Source organism: Ciona robusta, chromosome 8, assembly GCF_009617815.1.
Source record: "Ciona robusta chromosome 8, ASM961781v2".
In the NCBI taxonomy this organism is placed as follows: Eukaryota; Metazoa; Chordata; class Ascidiacea; order Phlebobranchia; family Cionidae; genus Ciona; species Ciona robusta.
The window spans coordinates 7146544-7167836 of NC_143242.1; the positions used below are offsets into that span (position 1 = coordinate 7146544).

The 21293-nt window shown below is 35.3% G+C and overlaps 2 protein-coding genes across 2 annotated transcripts in view; one reads left to right on the forward strand and one right to left on the reverse strand.

Annotated features, from left to right (window-relative positions):
• Positions 1 to 1041: 1041 nt before the first annotated feature.
• Positions 1042 to 21256, reverse strand: LOC149732937 (uncharacterized). Its single transcript, XM_089882936.1, has 36 exons — positions 19756 to 21256; positions 19372 to 19446; positions 18705 to 18832; positions 18331 to 18433; positions 17632 to 17752; positions 17236 to 17350; positions 16580 to 16716; positions 15877 to 16061; positions 15476 to 15616; positions 14904 to 15030; positions 14382 to 14577; positions 13737 to 13923; positions 12838 to 13033; positions 12318 to 12490; positions 11716 to 11890; positions 10723 to 11332; positions 10271 to 10451; positions 9908 to 10027; positions 9641 to 9738; positions 9286 to 9463; positions 8723 to 8833; positions 7376 to 7473; positions 6963 to 7198; positions 6638 to 6759; positions 6369 to 6482; positions 5726 to 5887; positions 5232 to 5342; positions 4685 to 4835; positions 4338 to 4424; positions 3808 to 3995; positions 3499 to 3583; positions 3105 to 3239; positions 2700 to 2858; positions 2381 to 2479; positions 1788 to 1918; positions 1042 to 1380 (listed from the first exon to the last, which is right to left on the reverse strand). Exons 1-36 carry the CDS (start codon positions 21246 to 21248, stop codon positions 1362 to 1364), a joined length of 6747 nt encoding a protein of 2248 aa, XP_089739062.1. The 5' UTR covers positions 21249 to 21256; the 3' UTR covers positions 1042 to 1361.
• Positions 9765 to 21293, forward strand: part of LOC149732938 (aspartate aminotransferase, cytoplasmic-like) — a 51900-nt gene continuing 40371 nt past the window's right edge. Inside the window, exon 1 of the mRNA XM_089882960.1 lies at positions 9765 to 9786. The gene's annotated coding sequence lies outside the window, so the exon portion shown is untranslated. The remainder of the gene's footprint in view (positions 9787 to 21293) is intronic.

Genomic DNA, 21293 nt, shown 5'->3' on the forward strand with positions numbered 1-21293 from the left:
TTTTATTCGAAAGGCTTCACTTTCTCCATAACTTAACAACTACATTTAAAGTTGGGTTCCACAAAATTATTGGCTTCTATTATATTCTATTTTAAAACGCGCGCGATAGGATTTTATCACACGATGTAATATTTTACTAAATCTTCTGGGAAGCCAGAAATGTAAATTTTACTTGGTAGATTTAGCCTTGGGGAAGTGGATTGCTCAGCTGTGCTGTTTTGTATGGAACTGTACGCACTTTTTAGAAGGATAACAAACTCAAAGATTGGTGTTTTACTAATGCTCAGTGAATTTAGCCTTGGGGCAGGAATTGGCAGTCTCGCTGTATACCAAACCGTACGCTCATTTTTTAAAACGGTAATAAAGTCAAAGAATGGTGTTTTGCCAATTTTTAAACATTGTTGTTTTACTAATACTCAGTGAATTTAGCCTTGAGGTAGGAATTGGCTCAGCGTTGTTGTATATCAAACTGTACGCCATTTTTTATAACGGTAATAAATTTAAAGATTTTTGTTTTGCCAATTTTTAAAGATTGTTGTTTTGCAATTTAGCCTTGGGGCAGGAATTGGCTCAGTGTTGTTGTATATCAAACTGTACGCCATTTTTTAAAACAGTAATAAATTTAAAGATTGTTGTTTTGCTGCTATCGTCATATACTCAGAATGGAATGGTTACAGTATCTTCGTTATAAATAAAGCTAAATCGGCAATAATGTTGAAAGAATGGAACTTATTTACACTCGCATGGCGTGACAAGTACAGTCATTATAACACAGGTGTTACATTTGATATCTAGTAGGGTGGGGGAAGATGGGACAACTTTAGCACATAATATCCAAATATTCTGATCGAGTTCTAAACAATTAACAATGGTAAGTGAGAATCGTGAGGATACGGTTTTATAATTCTTTGAATGTTCTTTGTTTAGTACTAAACATCACATGGGACGAAAAAAATAGAACAAAAGGCTGTTCCATCTTCCCCCACCCTACTATGCCTCATGGGTGCTTACGTTTTTACTGGAAAAATGATGACAGCCAAACAAAACAAAAACAAATTTATTATGGCACTCTTCTATAAAATCCACCAAACACTTTTTAATGTGCAAATATATTAAATACTGAAACAAAAAAACACGATTTAACTTTTCTAAATGGCTTAAAATAGCTAGGCAACTTTGGCTTTGTATTCAGCAGCAAATTTGGGCATTTTTTATGATCTACGTTTAATTTTTGGGCAAGAAACCTAATGTACCGCGTGTGTAAAAACATTAATATAGAATAAAAACTTGTAAATTAAAAACTACAGGTAAACTATTGAAGAATATGGCTTCACTTGCTTAAGGAACATATCATTGTTACATCATCGCTTTTGACAATACCTGAGAAAAAAATATTTTAATAATTCTTTATTTTGTTAAAAAAAAATTGAAAATTATTTTTTTTGAACTACAAAACACTTAACCACATTTGCTCCAAACCAGTAGTCACTAATGAGTTGTCTATATTCCAAGCCATACAAAAAAATAATCACTAACAAAGTAACAAACGTGGTAGCTCGTAAGTGGGCACGAGGTGTAAGAAACAGAACACCCGTGTAATATTGACTGTTGTTGCCCCGCCATGCCAGGATAACTAAGTTACATACATGGTAACTTGTTAACATACATGGTAACTTGTTAACGGGCATAAGGTTTATGAAACAGAACACCCATGTAATATCGACCATTGTTACCCAGCCTTGCGTGGATGTAAAAGTTACAATTATTTATATATCCATAACACTTGCCTTATCCATGCTTGTAACGCCGACATTTTCAATCTGAAGTTTTGCTCGTCGACGAATCTCTTCTCTGTTCTATTTGTGATGTAATGTAGCCTCCAAACAGCCCACACTTTACACTGCGTGTTTAAATGGTGCTGGAAACATAGAAATAATATATTAATATGTAAGTAGGCGAAGGATGGTTAAAGTTGATTAACTGAAACTGCACCGACCTCAGTGTTAGATGAGACAAGAGTGAGTGTTATATAAAGACCAGCTTGGTACTTGTAACACTCACTCTTGTATAATCTAACACTGAGGATGGTTAAAGTTGAATTAACTGAAACTGCAACATTATTAAGTGTTATAAGGACCAAGCTGGTCTTTATATAACACTCAATTTCTTTATATGACAATTGTATATGAAAGCACCAAGCTTACAGATAATGAAAAACTCCTTTTTCTAGTCCGGCGCCGTGGCGTAGTGGTTAGCGCGCCTGCCTGTAACCATTAGGTAAGCTGGCACGAGGTGTTAAACCTGTGTGATAACGACTGTCGTTTTCCGGCCACGGGAGGATAAAGTAAGTTACATTCATTCATTCATTATTAAAACTCACATAAGTTTCAGCGACAGCAAGTGCAGACGTTTTGTCCGTCCATGACTCCCAGGTGGTGTGTAGAAGTTTCTGATCATGTTTCCCACGGAAATTCTTCACCTGCGATGTTAAAGTGAACAAAATATCACCAATATGACATAACATCATTTTTATTTCTACCCAAACGATAGCGAAGTTGTTCAAAAAACGAAGGGAAAGAAATCAACAACAGAACAACAGTTGTTAAAACACGCTATGGATAAAAAGTTCGGGAAAGAATGTCAGTTAAAAAGCGTGGCTGTTGTTAAACATTTGAATCAACTTTAACACACCCACTTACAGCTAGTTCTCGTTTCCAGGTCGTAAAAAATCTTCTTTTTGTTAAATTTTCATGAATTTTAATCAAATTTTTCTCTCGTTTGTTAAAACTCGTGTACTCTGTCCAACCAGCAAAACATGTTCGTTGCGTTTTAAGTTTCCAATGTTTTACAGATATTTTCTGTGGAGACAGTTTGAAAATTATTAGCAAATTGAAACTAAGACACCCTTGTTATAACTGGAATGTGTTTTTGGTGTATTAAAAGATATACCTTGACAGTGAGCATGAGGTACTTAAATACATCATGTGTGTCTGGTGTATAAGAAGACACCCATGTTATAACTCAACAGTATGCATGAGGCGTATGAATACACCATGTGTATCTAGTGCTAAAAGGTAGATAACTCGACAGTGCGCATGAGGTACCTGATAATACGCAGCCTTCCACGCCCCCCATGTTTCAACCATCACTTGATGTTGTTTGGACGAAACCAACTCGTCGGATATAAACTCCATGTTTTGCACATTCACCACACGATGGTGCCAGAGATTGAAGTGCTTCTGTGATATAAACAAATGAAATATTACTATAACTAAATAAAACTGTTGTATTATTATATCTACGTCGAAAATGTTGCTGACAAGCATGTTACACAGGATGTTCTGAAAGTTATTGCGCGCTGTTGTAACATTTTTGTTATTATTTTCTAAATGAGGTGTTTAGAAAGAAAATAAGGGTCCAAGCCTGTATTGATGCTAACGGGGGTCACTTTCAACATCATTTAAATATTGTCAAAGTATCAAACAAGCTATGACTTACCTTCAATATTCGCTTGTTAGAAAACTCCACCGATTTTCGAATATTTAGTTTCGTTTTATTTCTCCCCTTAACCCATTTCCTCCACCTGTTTTAAAAAACAAAAAAAACTAACTTTATAAAAAAATATACTCAGATGAAAAGTTTAAGAAACATTAATTGAAATCTTTAAAATAGAAGTTTAAAACAATACAATATAAATTTTCACCATAAAAAAAAGTATAAAATTTTATATTAAAAAAAGCATTCTAAAAAAATAGTAACACACATAAATAAAGCAATTTTTCACACGGTACTTTCATATGATTGTACCTCATGAATCTTCTCTTTAGCTCATGATTTAAATCATATGATTTTGCAATCATTAAGTTATCATGTTCACGCTTCCAAATACGGAAACAAGCAGAAACCAAGTTATTGTTGATGTTCGAGGACAAACATTGTTGATTGTTTCGCAATAATTGGTTGTGTGATGTCATAATGTGCCATTCATGTAAGATCTAGAATAAAATTAAAATAAGAAATGTGAATAAATGAATGTAACTTATTTATTCTTACATGAAACGACAGTTATTATAACACGGGTGTTCTGTTTCATACACCTCAAGTCTGCTCACAAGTTACCATGTATATAACTTTGTAGGTGATTGTTTTTTTTCTGTATGGCTGACAATTTAAACAACTCAGTGACCACTAGGTTGGAGTAAATGTTATTAAGTGTTTTGCCTGAGGACACACATTCGCCCACAATGGTGGCAGCGATGAGCCTTGAACCCGGTATACTCTAGGTTAAAAGCAGGTGCGGTAACCACTTTACCACGGCACTGGATATTATATGTTACCTTCTTAAGCAATAATTTCATCTTTTCTGCATGATGTTGAATTGCCACTTGTTTGTTATTTGTTGCTTCCGTCCATAGTTTCCATGTCTGTGGTGTTTCATTAAAATAGGTCAAATTAAAATAATGTTTGAGAGTAAGGATCTGTTGTTACGAAAACGTAACAAAAAACCAAGTCCAACCAATTGTATGATAAAAGTCCTAAAAGGTAAATATTTCGCCTAAATGACATCGTCCGTCTCTCTTATACATTCTGTTTGACTGTATTTTTTTACTCAAAAACATATAAGCACCAGATCCTATATTGTCTATATGATTTCCATGCTCCTGTATATTATTTCTATGCTCACCGAAATGGTAACCCTTCTTTGATAGTCCTTCGTTGCGAAATGAAGATCAAGATTCTTCCTCCAGATGTTGAAAAATCTTCCAATCCTCGCATCCAGGATCATCTTCAACATCCGATGATCATTCTTCTTCCTCTGTAACTCCTCCTTCCATCTGTATGAAGAAATACATATGTAATTGCTGTCTGTTAGGCATATTAGAAGTGGTATATTATTAGTCTCATAACTATATCACAACACTATATATAAATCTAATGATCTTATAAGTTTCATAAGAGTCATATTATCAATCTGAAAAAAAAAAAAAGTCTGATAAACTTTCAATAAGCCAGATAGTAACAGCATACATTTAGACTAGTTGTCAGATGAACAAACATCATGTGGCAGTTGTTAGGTTTCTACCTGTGACTCAGTACATTTCGGTTTGAGGCTTGAAAGCATTAATGAACAAGGCTTGTCAAGAAAACACTTTTGTAACCAGAACTATCATAAATTTAGAGCCATGAATAACAGTGATGTAATATTCAAAACATAAAAACAATAATTCAACCTTGTCCATGCAGATTGTAACTGTTGGTTTGATTTACGATGAACGATAAGTTTAACATTGGTGGCTTGGGATTTGCGAGAGGTGGTGTATTTTACCAACGTAGTGAAATATCTGGAAAGCAGGTTATTTTTCATAAAACTAATTGTTGGCATACATACACTCTGTGTTCAGGTGCTGTGGTACAGCAGTAAGAAGGCCTGTCTCTAACCTAGAGATTATGGGTTCAAGGCTCATCACTGCTATCATTGTGGGCGTATGTGTTCTTGGGCAAGACACTTAACAGTAATTGCTCCAACCCAGTGGTCACTGGTTGCCTAAGTTGTCAACCATACAGTAAAACAATCATCCACAAAGTTATCGGATAACTCGTACTGAAACACGGGGTGTATGAAACAAAACATATGTGTTTTAACAATTGTCGTTTTCCAGCCACTCAAGGATAAACAAGTTGCATTCATTTATTCATTCAATAATCGTACACACATACCACCAACCTGTTGCATTGCACCCTCCTCACATGCAAGTCTGCCACCACAGCTTTACCATACATCTCTCTCCATTGAATAAACCATGCATGGAGTTTCATTAAATAGCGTTTGGATAAGAACTGTTGGGCAGATGCCATTAGGTGTAAGTTCCTTGTAGTTAAGCTGTGCCTGGGAAAATATACCAAGTTAGATAAATATATGTTGGTGTAGTATTGTGGGTAAATAGGCCTACGTGCCAGGTCGGGTGTTTCTAATTAAAACGTTACCCATTAAAATAGACAGTGACCAGCAATGAGACAACTCTGGTCTAAATCCTAGAACCCATGGCATGCCATGCTGTGGAACCCTCACCAACGTAAAATAGATTAATCGGCCTACATCTCAGGTCTCAGAAATGCTACATTGAAGATCTTACCCATATAGAATAAAATCTCTAATATTGAGCGTCTATAAATGCATCAGTGGGGTGTAGATGGTAATACCTTGGGTGTTGGGGTAATAGACCTACATCCTAGGTCTCATGTGTGCCTTACTGGAGACCTCACCCATATAGAATAAAATCTCTAATATTGAGTGTCTATAAATGCATCAGTGGGGTGTAGATGGTAGTACCTTGGGTGTTGGGGTAATAAACCATACTGCAACCCACCATTTGTTAATAACAGCTCGTGCTTTTGTCTTCTTGTCCACACAACAATGGTGATTGTTCCTCCATAATACAAAGTAATGATGTAACAATGTTCGATTGTGCATGTTCTCTATTCTATATACAAACAAATAAATTTGAAAATCAACCATAACCCTGAATTTCCTATTTGAATAACAGGCTCACGAAGCCATTTAGGCGAAGTCTCTTAACGCAAGAATCAGATGAAATGCACACCAGTTCTAAATTAAAAGGTTTGGTTTTATTCTCACCTTGATTGATGCAGCTTACGTTGCCATGCCGACCACCATATTTGAGCCCGGTGCAACTCGAATCGTTTGAGCGCGACCAATCGCTTGTGTTCCTTATACCATATATGGTAGCAACTTGAAAGCTGTGAAATGTGGAGTAAAATAAACAACTTGGCAGTGAGCATGAGGTGTATGAATACACCAAGTGTGTCTGGTGTATAAGAAGACACCCATTTTCTAACTCAGCAGTGAGCATGAGGTATAGGAACACACATTGTTTAATAACCTGACAGTGAGCATGGTGTATAAGAAGACACCCATGTTATAACTTAACAGCATAAACTACCTTTCTTTCCTCTCGTCTCACATTCCACCCCACCAACTTTTGCATCCAAGTTAAATCTTCCACAATTCGATTTCTCCATTGTTTTAATGCTCTCCGCATGGTTGATCGTGCGTGACTCGAATCTGCGCTCACTCGTAGTAAATATTTGTGTTTCCAGATTGAAAACACAGCGGTCAGCACTGTTGCATTGCTCCGAGATACGACGGACTCAGATTTTATACGTAGATCGTGAATTTCTAGGAGAAACATAGATACAATATAAAACATATAATGAAACGTATAACATAGATACAATGCAAAAGTTATGTTTATCATAGCTCTTTACAATTAAAAAGAAATATCAGTTTAAATCCACAACCCTTTTTAGTAGGACACACTTCCAAAACTACAGTAACATAGAAACATTATAAAACCTTTAGCATTAACTTTCCATCTTTTGCATAACTCAGTCATGCGTGACCGCATACATAGAGATCTTAAAGTTTTAACTTTTTCCATGAGTTTCATTCGGCTGCGGAAAATTTTGGCAAATTTAATAGATTGTTTAAATTAAATAGCCAGGGTAAGGCCTTTAGTAACGCCCTTCTGAGACCTGGGATGTAGGTCTATTACCCTAAGACCAAGGATGATACCATCTACACCCCACTGAGGCAGTTTATAGATACTCAATGTTAAAGAATCTGTTCTTTAAGGGTGAGGCCTTCAGTAAGGCACATCGAGACCTTGGCTGAGGTATATTACCCCAACACCCAGGGTGCTACCATCTAGACCCCACTGAGACAGTTTATAAACACTCAACAATATAAATTCTATAAGGGTGAGGCCTTCAGTAAGGCACATCGAGACCTTGGGTGTAGGTATATTACCCCAACACCCAGGGTGCTACCATCTAGACCCCACTGAGACAGTTTATAATCACTCAACAATATAAATTCTATAAGGGTGAGGCCTTCAGTAAGGCACATCGAGACCTTGGGTGTAGGTATATTACCCCAACACCCAGGGTGCTACCATCTAGACCCCACTGAGGCTGTTTATAAACACTCAACAATATAAATTATATAAGGGTGAGGCCTTCAGTAAGGCACATCGAGACCTTGGGTGTAGGTATATTACCCCAACACCCAGGGTGCTACCATCTAGACCCCACTGAGACAGTTTATAAACACTCAACAATATAAATTCTATAAGGGTGAGGCCTTCAGTAAGGCACATCGAGACCTTGGGTGTAGGTATATTACCCCAACACCCAGGGTGCTACCATCTAGACCCCACTGAGACAGTTTATAAACACTCAACAATATAAATTCTATAAGGGTGAGGCCTTCAGTAAGGCACATCGAGACCTTGGGTGTAGGTATATTACCCCAACACCCAGGGTGCTACCATCTAGACCCCACTGAGGCAGTTTATAAACACTCAACAATATAAATTCTATAAGGGTGAGGCCTTCAGTAAGGCACATCGAGACCTTGGGTGTAGGTATATTACCCCAACACCCAGGGTGCTACCATCTAGACCCCACTGAGACAGTTTATAGACGCTCAATAATATAGATTCTATTCTATAAGGATGAGGACTTCAGTAAGGCACATCGAGACCTTGGGTGTAGGTATATTACCCCAACACCCAGGGTGCTACCATCTAGACCCCACTGAGGCAGTTTATAAACACTCAATAACACAAATTATATTCTATAAGGGTGAGGATTCTTAGTTTACATAATCTCAATAATACTTAACAATTAATTAGTCACTTACTTGACCCAAACTTTATAACAGCTGGTCATGACAATCCTATGTTGTATGACGGCCATCTTGTTTCTTTTATCCTTGCATTGCTGAGTATATAACACCCAACTTCTTATGCACCTGTGTATGATATATCACTGTATTGGTTGCATGCAAAGTTTACTTTTATAAAAAATTGTATACTGTGTAATACTTAAAATACTAACACGATATGGTGGCATTTTTTTTGGTAAAGAATTTATTTATAACATTTGCTTTTATTGGTTTTATGTATAAACAAGCAATGACAAAATACCAAAAACTGTTGTCATAATCATCGCTTCAAACAACCTGTATTACATAATTGTAACCATTATATTTATATAGTAGGGTGGGAGAGGATGGGACACGTTTACTCATAATATCTAAATATCGTGCCAGTGTTTAAACAATTACGACAATTTATGGAAGTTGTGAGACTAGGTTTTATAATTCTTTGAATGTTTTTGTTTACCACCAAATGGGACGAGAAAATAAAATGAAAAGGCGTCCCATCTCCCCCCACCCTGCTATAATTAGGATTTTAAACCAACCTTCTAAGCTGTGATTGGTTGAAATGGTGGTCACATGACTTAAGTTGTAGTTTTCTTAGTTTCCAAACATCAACGCATCGTCGTAACATCGTTTGTTCACGTTGCGAATTAGCCAAGCACTCTTGCTCTATGATGACATCGTGTGACCGAACACGGGACTGCCAGTATTTCAAGATTTCTATGTGAAAGAAAATAATGTGTTTACGTATTACTTATCTTGCATTTTTTCAAAACAAATTTGATTATATTGTGTAATGTTTAATGCAGTATAAAAAATCTCAGGGTAGTCCTGTCTACCCTGCCACCCCAAGTTTGGCGCCTAAGACCCTTGTCTTTTTAAATAACCACAACTCACCATTTAATGCGACCTTTTCACTTGTACCTTTCCACCATAGTTTGAAATGATTGCGCAATATCCTCTGATCATTCAATACGTTTGCAATCCTCTTTATACTGTAACAAACATCATTATGACATCATATATAGGATTCTATTTGAATAAGGGACTACAATGGCAATTAGGTGAAATACAAGAATCCTTATACAAGAATTGTCATGCTATATGAGCACCAGATCAGGGTCAGTTTACAGATCTTATTATAGTTATTATAGATTTACCAACCTTTTAATTTTGTTTCTACTTTTTGTTCTTTCCTTCCAAGCAATAAAAGTTGGTTGCAACAATAACCGCTTGCAGTGTTGCCGACTTTTTATAGAATTATTAAAGTTCCTTTTCCATGACCTGTAGAATTGAAGGTACAAAATATAACTGGAAACACTTTTGCATATTTGGTATACACCAGTAAATAGAAACGCCAGCATTTCTATTATTTGAATATAAGTTATTTTCACAGCCCATTACGGACTACAGGGTTGGAGCAATTGGAGTTAAGTGTCTTGCCCAAATACACATGCGCTACAATGGTAGCAGAAGTATTATAAATGGTATAGAAGTGTAACTTATTTAAGTAAAGGAAACAAATACCTGAAATAAAATTGAAGTTTTCGTTCCAAGATTCGTTCTTCAGCGAAACGGTTCAATGATTTTGTTCGATTCGAATCGTGAACGCAAAGTTTCCATTGGTAGAAAGATTTGCTCAATTCTGGGGTTGATAATCGGTGAAGCGCAAAGCTAACGAGACCTTCCAACCTTGATTGGGTGGATTCTGTGAAAGAGGAAATGTAAATAAAAGAATTGTTGTTTAGTCTCTTGGTCCAAGGACACACATGCCCACACAGTAGCAGCCACGAGCCTTGAACACATAACCTATTGGTTAGAGGAAGGCATGCCACCCACATAGAATACACACATGGTAACTTGTAAGACGGTATGAGGTGTATTAAACAGAACACCCATGTTATATCGACTGATGTCGCTATGCAAGCATAAACGAGTTACTCATTTATTTATCCATGTAATTGTCAAACGCCACTCACCCAATGTTAAAACTTCGAATGGAAAGTTTGCTTTTTCTATTGAATAAAGACACATTGTGACATCATCAATGGGGTCTCTTACATCATCGCTGTCAATCAAATCAAACAAGGACATCGTGTGGTCAGAATATAAAAGTGAATTATCAGTGTTTCCAAATGTATTTTCTTTTGTATCATCGTAGTGCATCACTGGGGAACTTTGATTTGGATTTTGCATCACTGCAGTGTTGCACAACACATTTTCAACAGTATCATCTAAACATGCATCCAGTGCGAGTGGTCCAAATTTCGGCACCACTGCAGTGTTGCCCAAATGAAACTGCTTCATGTCAGAATAGCTTGAAACCTCTGAATGTGAACCTCTAGAAATATCCACCCCGGAATCACTGGTTAGTTTAGAATTAACATTTGCATCGGCGGAATTAAATGAACTCTGAGCCTTTAGTTCAGTGTGGAACTTATTCTCACTTAGACCCATGCTGGCTACTGAGCCAGTTACAGAGGAACAGCTTGAACCAGTGTGAAGTTTCCTCCTTAGTGAAAGTGAGAATTGGCTGGAACTTTCGTTTAAGGATTGTTTCGTGAAAAGATTCCATCTCTTTATGATGGTCTGTAGGGATGCAAGGTTTAAGACTTTTCACCAACTGGTTTAAACTTTTTTATCTACTTGCAAAACTATTTTTACTTAATACAGAGTTTCGGTGTAATTTAAAAGAAAAAACTACACTTCGGGGCCAAAAAATTATTAATTACTGTTAATTTGTTTCATTTTACTAAACTTAATAAGTTGCTTGCGTTCCAACTGGAAAAGATATGTACCATAACATAAGCGGTATGCCTACCAAAGGTAAAGCAACTCTGTTTTAATTCGAGTATAGACTCATTATACTATAGCAGATGTTTCACCAAGTCTACTCAGTCTTCTACAAGCACTGATGATTCATTCAACCTTTGGCCCTTAATCCACCATTTTTGATCCCAAATTAAACCCACCTTAACTTTTCCTTCCAACTTGTGTCTTCTAAACTTATCAGCGTGACAAGCTTTGGTGAGATTATTCTTCCATAGTTTAAACGTAGATAACTTAGTGTCGATTTCTTTTCCTTTATGGAACCAACTCAAAGCATCTTGTTGGGAAATCTTTTCACATTTCACTTCTTCTATCCAACTATAATAAGAAATAGTTCATTTATAATTGTAATAAATTTTGTGAATCTGACCCTGATCTGGTGTTCATAGAGTTGAACGGTTGTTGTGTAAACAAATACAGTAAGGATCTGGTGCTACGAAAATAACAGACAAAAATTAAACCAGTTGTATAATAAAACATATATGTTAGAATTAATTATTTTCATCTGTTTATGTTTTATGATATTATTATTATAATATAAAAGCAGTTCACAGTATTTTGGTTACGGGTAAGGACATGTTTGTTTTGTATTGACAGAGAACCAGCATATAAAAGATATAAGAATACACATACATGGTATTATCAATTATCATTAAATTATATATTAAAATGTATGCTATATTTTGGCTACATGGCATCATCAGTCTCTAATTAAAAAAGAATCTACCAATCAATCAACCCAAACCTTTCAAAGCAGATTCTCATCACTCTCAATCTTCTCTTTTCCTTCTCCTCATTTTCCTCCCACTCTTCTCTTCTCCTTTTTGCTCTCACTTTCCACCAATGGAAGCTTGTTCTCCTGGATCTCACATCTTTCCTCCTAATGAAAGAAACCATTGCCGACCTTCTAACCACAACCTGGGAAATACAAACAACCTTTTTGTAACTATGTAACATATAATCATATATAACATAATTTTTTTTATCTCTTTTAAAACGATAGTGAAGACCATGTTACTTAAATAACGAAGAAAAAGAGAATCAACAGCAAAACAGTCAGTAAAACACGCTATGGATAAAAGGTATGGAAAAAAGTGTCACCTAAAAAGCATGGCTGTTGCACTCAAAATAGATACAATGTAAATAAATAATTCACATAAAAATAATTAAACTTTAACAAAAAATGTAAATAATAGTTTGATACCTCTGCACAAATAAATAAATTACTAAAAAAAATACATAAATGGTAAGTAGTAAGTACCCACCACCCTCCAAGCGAGAATCGCTCCTCTCATCACTTGCTCTTCCTTCCTCCTCCTCACAACTCCCATCATCTTCTTGATCCGCATCCCTCGCGCCCATGTTGTCATCAACCTCCGCAATCGAGCGTTGTTTATGATCTCTATAGATCGTTGCCAGCGACGACGCTGCTCACTGAAGCAGAACCAAGCATCGAAAACTCTGCGATATATTGAAGATGTTTATGAGAATAATATTTTGTGGGAAACTTTTTCAAAGTGCTTATTAAACCAAAATAAATCTAAACATTTCAAAAAAACAATAAATTTAAACAACAATCTTAGGAATATTATGTTTCATGGGTATTTTTTTGGTAAGGGTGACATTGATTTAAATCTTTTAATATTCCCATGAGACTTGGGATTTAGGCCACAATTGGCAAATTACCTCAATGTTATTGAATACATGTTATTTATAATGTTATATGGTGCTTATATGGCAGGCAGATTCTTGTCTAAAGAAATACAGTCAGGATCAGGTTCTACAAAATACATAACAGACAAAAATCAAGTCAAACCAATTTAATAAAAAAAGATATATTTTGCCTAAATGTCATCGTCAGTCTCTTGTTTGAATAGAAACCACGCCTTGCGCATAGTTTCTATTGCTTTTACTCAAGGTTGCAGTTAACATGGGATATTTTGGGGCAAATGTTTAATTCATGGATGCTCGCTCTTTGGCTTCTTTATTTTATATTTATATTACTGCATTACTTCGTGCTTCTTTTGCAGAGACTAACGATGCCATTTAGGCGAATTGTATATTTTTTATTATACCAAATCGTTACTGTATTATTTTACACAAGAATCTCTATGAGCACCAGATCAGGGTCAAATTCGAAGAATTTATTACAGTTAAACAGCACCTCGCGCATAGTTTCCTTTGCTTCCTTTCAATATAAGGTTGAAGTCGATAATTCTCAACAACCAATTTCCTCCATTCGTTGATTATTCGTATCAACATGTTGCTGTTGAGTTGATTTCGAATAATCAACGCACGTTGTTGGTTGGATCTTTCTGTGGTGCAAACCTCATGCCAGTGCCTAAAGTTGGCTGTATAACAGTAATACATATTAAATGAATAAATGAATGAACATAAGCTGACTTATTCTCAGGTGGCTCGAAATCGTAATTTATTTCAATATATATTGGAAAAGACCATGGTCAGCAAACTTTTTAAAGTGTAGCAGAGGCAAGGATGAATGAATGTAACTTGTTTATCCTTGCACGATGACTAGAAAACAACAGTCGTTAATCGTTATAACACGAATGTTCTGTTTCATACACCTCGTGCCAGTCTACAAATGACCATGTATGTTATATAATTTGTTTATTTTCGCGCGCCTGAATAATGACAGTTTTTATAACACAGGTAGAATTCATGCCAGAGTTGGCCCATTACCCAAACATTGTATAAGCACATTCTGTTCTATATGGGTAAGGTACTACAGTGAGCTATGCCATGGGATTCTATTACAGTACCACTTACAGATACACAAAACTAAACTCACTTTTTAATGAAATAATTTCCATCCTTATTCTCGCCATTTGTAAACACCGTCGCTTCTTCCGTTCTCTTACATATTTCAGCCACTGGGTGGCAGCATCGCGCACACACCAGTCACTCCATTTCGCTTTCCGAGATTTGTCGGAAATTCGCCGAAAATAATTTGCCTCCCATTGCATTAGAACAGATGACAGCAAAGTCTGCCATAAACACAATATTTCAGGAAATGTACTTAATAGTTTTAAAAATGTCAAAAACGAAGCTTAACCATGCTTAAACTATTAATAAACCAGGAAAAATTATTTGGGCAAATTAAGAAGGTACTAACAAACTAAGTCTACAAGGAAAGTTAATTCAGGGTAAATACAAATGAATAAATAGGGACGTACAATCGTCACATTCTATAGTTTACCACACATGAACGGTCGCGTAACAATAAGCAACATAAAACGAATATTAACAGATAATGCAATATTTATTGAAAAATAGTATCTTCATCTAGTTATAATTTAATAAACCTTCATACCTCCCTAGAAATCTCAGCGACTTGTTGAGCCAGCCTTACATTATGTTTTCTCCCCATAATATAAGATCTCCATGTTATGAAGAATGAACGAAGGTAACAACGTTGAATGTTAACAGATGCTTGAGATCTGGCGGATGATCAAGAAAATAATTTTTTTAAATATTCATAAATTTTAGGTTGCATGTTTTAGAATAAAATTTTGGGTAATGGGGCATATCAAGTCTAAATCCAAATCAAGTCTAAATCAAGTCTAAATCCAAATCAAGTCTAAATCAAGTCTAAATGGGCCAAATCAAGTCTAAATCTCGACAAGGACCTTACCCACATAGAATAGAATATGGGTAAAACTACATGCAGTATATATATAACATGGTGTTACTGCCTCTTATGCATCCTATATCTATACCTGTGACAGACTTAAGTTCAAAAAAAAAAAGTTTTTTTTTAAATTTTTGGAAAATATTAATCCTAATTACAACATAACATGAATGTATATGATTATGTGTTCAATTCAAGATCCAAACAATTACAACACAACAGTAACATTTATGCCATCATAGTTAGTTAGTTACCTTCTTTCATGAAGATTTAGAACATATTTTTTCCAGATGGTCATGTGACTATCTAATACATTATTTCTATGTTTGTACTCGGCTATTTCCATTCTTGCATGAGCGGAGATTATATAAGATTTCCATGAATTGAAGTAAAACCTGCAAAAGTAAAGAGTTTTTTCAACCTCTTTTGGTTTTCCCTTGTTATTTTTTTATTTTGTTTTAGAAAAAAGATATATAGAACTTAGCTAGAATAAGAATTGGTACAATTTTAAAGTGTTTTAGAAAACAGTGATTTCTTAATATATTGTGAAAATAAATCAAATTCCCTTTTTTTCTTGTATTTTTAGTCTATCGGTAACTTAAACATATTTGTTTGAACAAGTGTATGCAAATAAAACTTAACATGTCAAAATTACCTCAAGCTTTCGTTTCGTTGTTCCTTAATGGTATTTCTATGTTTTAATCGGTGACACCAAGTGTTGAATATTCTTCGAACCGAACATCGCGCATGAACGCTCACGGCGACGATCGCATCACGCTGATGACGCAGTTTTATCACGGGAGTAACTCGTGACCAGTGCGTGATGCATATCTTCGTGATCTGTATCATAAAGTAAAGTTATAAGCTGGTTGTAAACATGGCAGCAAAGTGGTTGAAGTGCGTGGTTCATAATAAAAAAGCACCCGGTTTAAAGCTCTATGCTGTCACCAAGCCGAAGTGGTTAGAGCAAGTGGTTTATAATCAGAGGAGACGGAGTTCAAAGCTTGATGCTGCAACCAGTGTGAGTGTATGCGTTCTTTGACAAGACAAAGGTAAATATTTGTTTGTTGTAAAATATGGCATGGATGTAGAAAGAATACAGGATAGATAAGTAAACCTGTATGTAACCAACATAATATAAATATACATTAGTGCTAGATTCCTCTAATGGCAATAAAGATCTTCAACTGAGTATTTAAAACAAACATCAAGATGCCAGGTTCAAACCCAGCAGAAGTAACACCAAAGGACACCGGGTTCAAAGCTCATTGCTGCCACTATTGTAAATGTGTGTCACTTTAAAACACACACTAAAATACCGGGTTCAAACCCTGCGCAAGTAAGTAAAACCAACTTACCTTCTTTTTAAACAATTTCTTTGCTTTCCTTGATTTGTTGGCGACGTCTTTCCACTTTGTAAAGATCGTAATCAATGTTTGCAGCTGAAACCGCTCATGTGCGACAACATTTCGTGTTCGTTTTACATCACAATCAGCTATTGTAATGAAAATTGTTAGTAAAGGTATTTAGGTATATAGTATGAAAAACAGGGTATTTTAAGGCCAATTGCTGAAAAAAAAAACTTCTGGTGCAAAGTCGTGAATAATATTTTAGCGGTTCATTTGGTATAAAAAAAATGTAATGTTTTTTACTATTTCTGACGTTTCATCTGTCATTCGGCCAGTTCAGGCAATGTAACAATACAGGCAACGTAAAACATTGAAAATAACAGACATAAATGCGCTAATGCAAATCCATGTTAATTTGTTTGTGGGTCGCAGAGGCCCAAGTAATAAGTGTCAATAAAAGTCTAAAACCATAAAGGGCTAAGAAAAGCTGAACCAAGGGTAATATATATGTTCATCTATCAACATAACATAACACACTTTTTATTTATCTTTTCAAAACGATATTTAAGACTACAATATTTAAAGAATGAAGAGACAGCAAAACAACAGTTGTTAAAACACGCTATGGATAAAAAGTGTGGCTGTTCCACGCAATGCATACTAACCAACATATATATTCCATAAATTAAAAACTTTTCTAGTGAGAACCAAGTTATTAAAAGTCACAGCGATGCTGTCGGCTCTTTTCGTGTGATATTTCTGTCTCCATCTTGTGAAGTACTGCAAATAAGCAAGACGATTATGTATATTGCCCTATTTTGTTACTATTTGTATTGTTTTCGTTACTTTAGCATTGAAGCTATTACGTAACAATCGCCATTATTACTATTTAATGCCACATGGTATATTGCGCAACACTGTTGCAATAACTTCAAGTATAGTTTAAAGTTGTATAAAGCGTTGTGTATATGTTTTCTTTACCTAATATTCCTTTCGCATTGACTCTTGTCATTCGTTAGCTTTAGTTTACACTGAACTTAAAATAAAAACCACATACTTACATTACTTAAACATCTTTCATCCTTTGAACGGATGAACCAATTCATCTGAAGTGAATCCTGATGTCTTGATCTCCATTTATTGAATGTTTCACTCATTCTAGTTGCTTGTTTTGTGTGAAGTCTGTAACGTATTAACAACTTATTCTATGTAGGTGAGCTACTTATCCAGGACCTGTGATTTATACCAGAATTGGCCCATTACCCCAACATTGTATATGCATATTCTATCCTATATCAGTCAGGGTGAGGTCCTACAGTGAGGCATGCCATGGGACCTGGGATTTAGGCCAGAGTTGGCCCATTACCCCAACATTGTGTATGCCCATTTTATTCCATATGGGTGAGGTCCTACAGCGAGGCACGCCATGGGAGCTGGGATTTAGACCAGAGTTGGTCCATTATCCCAACATTGTATATGCACATTCTATATAGGTGAGGTTCTAAAGCGAGGCATGTCATGGGAGCTGAGATTTAGGCCAGAGTTAAGCATTGCCCATGATGCCAATGGACATTTGGTGTTATATTTGAGTAGGCATTGGGTATGTATATTATGCTGGCTGAATCCCAATATACCAAGAGTATATATTACAGTAAAATAAATGAGAAAAGACCACTTTTATTGAAGAATAGGCCTATGTGAATTATATATACTACTTATACTTATATTATCATAAAAAGATCGTTTTTATTAAATATTACCTTGATTTCCATACAGTCAATAACTTGGTGACAACTTTTCTTCGTTCGATTCTCTTCAAACTATTATCTCTCACACTTGCCTCATGTATCATCCATTTTAAAGCTAAAGAGAGAAAAACAATTTAGATTTGTAAGTGTTTAATAGCAGTACCCAATGTTCCATCATATCATTTAAAACTTGAGATAATTATGGGGTCAGGTATGTCAGTATGTGGATAGTAGACAGAGAACAGTAATTGGAGTAAACAACCACTAGCAGGGTTTATGAAAATACATATATTTACATGTGTTTTGTATCAAACTAACTTAGTCCAAAATTTTACAATGCAATGCCAAAAATATATACAATTAAAAAAGATGAAATCCGCTATGACCTGTCATTCCTTTAGCTAATATATGATATCTATGGAATGTGGTTGCTATGGCAACTTGCTTCCTAATATGGTCACGCCATGCATGGAAATGAAGTTCAAATATCTTCCGTTTATGATGTAATAATGCTCTGTGATGTAAGAGATGAAAACAAAGTTTATTGTTTCAATAACTTTGTTAAAGCAAAACTAGAAGCAGTGAAACTGCAATTAAAAAAAATAGAAGCATCATAAGCGTAATTTGAATACCAAGAAACTTTGCATTTGAATAACAAGAATATTTGAATAACTAGAACCAATGCAAGCCTAATTTAAATAAACTAGAAGCAATAAAAGTGTGATTAAAATACCAAGAAGCACCGAAAGCGTAAAATAAATACTGGGAAGCGGAGAAATAGAATTTAAATACCGGAAGGATTTAAAATGTAATTTAAATGAACAGAAGCAAAATGCAGTAAAGACTGATATAAATTATAAACAACAGATAAAATATCATGAATTAATTAGTAACCAATCCGGATGGGGGGTGGGTTTAGGTATTGCATTAAAAATGACAAGAAAGTGGTAAACAAGTTTCTCATTTATTTTAAATGGAAAGAAGTTTTATCAGAATGGGTTTTATATAAGTATGAAGTAGAACTAACACATGAACAGAGATGTTATAACTCACCTTTCCATTTTCTCTTGATTTTGTTGTTGAACATTTTTCATCAACCGTACATTTTTCCTCCATCTTGAAAAACACCTGACCAGAATATAAGAAGATATTAACATGTTAAATGGGGGTAATGGGGCAATCCTACCCTAAATACCAGAACCCATTGTGTCAGGGACCTCACTCATACAGAATAGAACACAAAAGCTTAATTAAGACCCTTATTTTTTTCTATTTTTTTATTTATTCTAGGTATTATATTTAAATTTTTATTTTTTAATGTTTTAGTACATAAATAAAACAACTTTGATACAAATCCAACAGTCACAGCCTGGAACTTTATACCTCTAATCCATGTATAGCACCAAGCATAAACACTTCAACTTCAACCATACCAACCTATGCATGGTGATGAAATCATCAGCAACTTTCGCGTTTTGTTGCAACGCTGATCTCATCTTTATAATCCTTAATTCTTCTTGAAGAGGAATCTTCTTGGATCGGATGCTCCGAAATAAAGACCTCCCAGCATCATCTGCATCATCAATATTTGGAGAAACATCTCTTAAATCCTGGATTGGATGAATTTCTTCCAAATCTTTAATTGTGATCTCTTCATTCTCTTTTCTCATATGTGTAGCAGCTTCAAGAGTCCTGCCAGGTGAAGCAGGAAATTTCCGGTTTAATCCGGTTATATCTGCACTTCTGCCAGGAACTCTTGGTGAATGAATTAATCTCTCATTACTAATCCCCTCTAACTTATGTGTAGTAGTTTTTATAGCTCTAGCAGATACAGCAGGGCACATAGGTTGTGATTCTCTCTTTTTGAAAGCTCTACCACTTGATGATTCTGTTACTTTTTTAAGGGGAGATTTTAACCCTGGCTTTGGTTTTATCTTCGAAACTGGACCAGTTGCACTAAAAGTAACTTTCTTCTTGTATTTAAAATCTGCATCGAGCTCAGGGATCTGCCTTGCGTCTTCATGAGTGACATGTTTTGGAGCTTCAGCATAGAGATCTGATAAAACCAACATGGCAGATTTATTTACGTCGTCAAAATTTTCTGATTTTGTCAATTTATCATTTTTCATCTGAATGTTGGTTTTCACTGATTTGGTTCGTTTTTCTTTTAGTTTTTGGTCACTATTGGTTGACTTTCTTGGTGTGACATCACACCATGTATTGTTACATAAAAATATATTCTTTTGCTTCATGGACACTTCAGTAAATTTAAGATCATCTGCTGGAACTTTGGTGCTGAGGTCAATCAGTTGATCATCTTCTATGTTGGAACTTTTAGATAATAATAATAAATCCCTTACACTAAGAGGGAATGAAGCCACGGAATTTTGATCCAAACTTTTGTTTTCGGATAAAAACTTTGAGGTTTTGTTGCGAGGGGAATAACAAGGGAAAACGCTTCTTTTGTTGGTTGAGGTAGATAATGTGGGGTAATCTCTGTCTTGTTTGGTTAAGCTTTTATTTGCTTCTTCAGTGCTTTTATTACCTTTGTGTTTTTTGATGTTAAAATGATCTGGAAGCACTGAAGAAAAAGAATCCGGAAACACTGCAGGTTTGCTTTGATATGGTTTAGAAATTTTTGAAGATTTTTTAGGTGAACTGCCATTGTGATGTAACTGTTGCTTTGTGACATCACTGTTAACACTGTTAGGTAATGAAGAAAAACAATCAACATTAGACTGTTGGAACTTTACACTTGATTTTTGTTGCAAACTTTTGTCAAGAACAACTGAAGAATTCGATGTTTTAGAATTTAATGGTCGATAAGATAAGTTGACATCAGTGAAAATTGTTGGGCTAACTTTACAAAGTGAAGGCACGTGTTGTATATTGCATTGCTTCTTGTGAGGTCGGCTACTTCTCAGTGACATTATTTATATCATCTCTTTATTTATTTAACTTTTTTCGAAGGTCAT

What these genes read in the sequence shown, in the direction of transcription:
- LOC149732937 (XM_089882936.1), bottom strand. Translation starts at nt 21,248, where the DNA reads ATGTCACTGAGAAGTAGCCGACCTCACAAGAAGCAATGCAATATACAA. An exon ending in TTACAATCTGCATGGACAAG is followed by an intron (nt 4,836 to 5,231) that starts GTTGAATTATTG and finishes TTCTTCATACAG; the next exon opens with ATGGAAGGAGGAGTTACAGA. An exon ending in TGAAATTATTGCTTAAGAAG is followed by an intron (nt 3,996 to 4,337) that starts GTAACATATAAT and finishes ATTTTATTCTAG; the next exon opens with ATCTTACATGAATGGCACAT.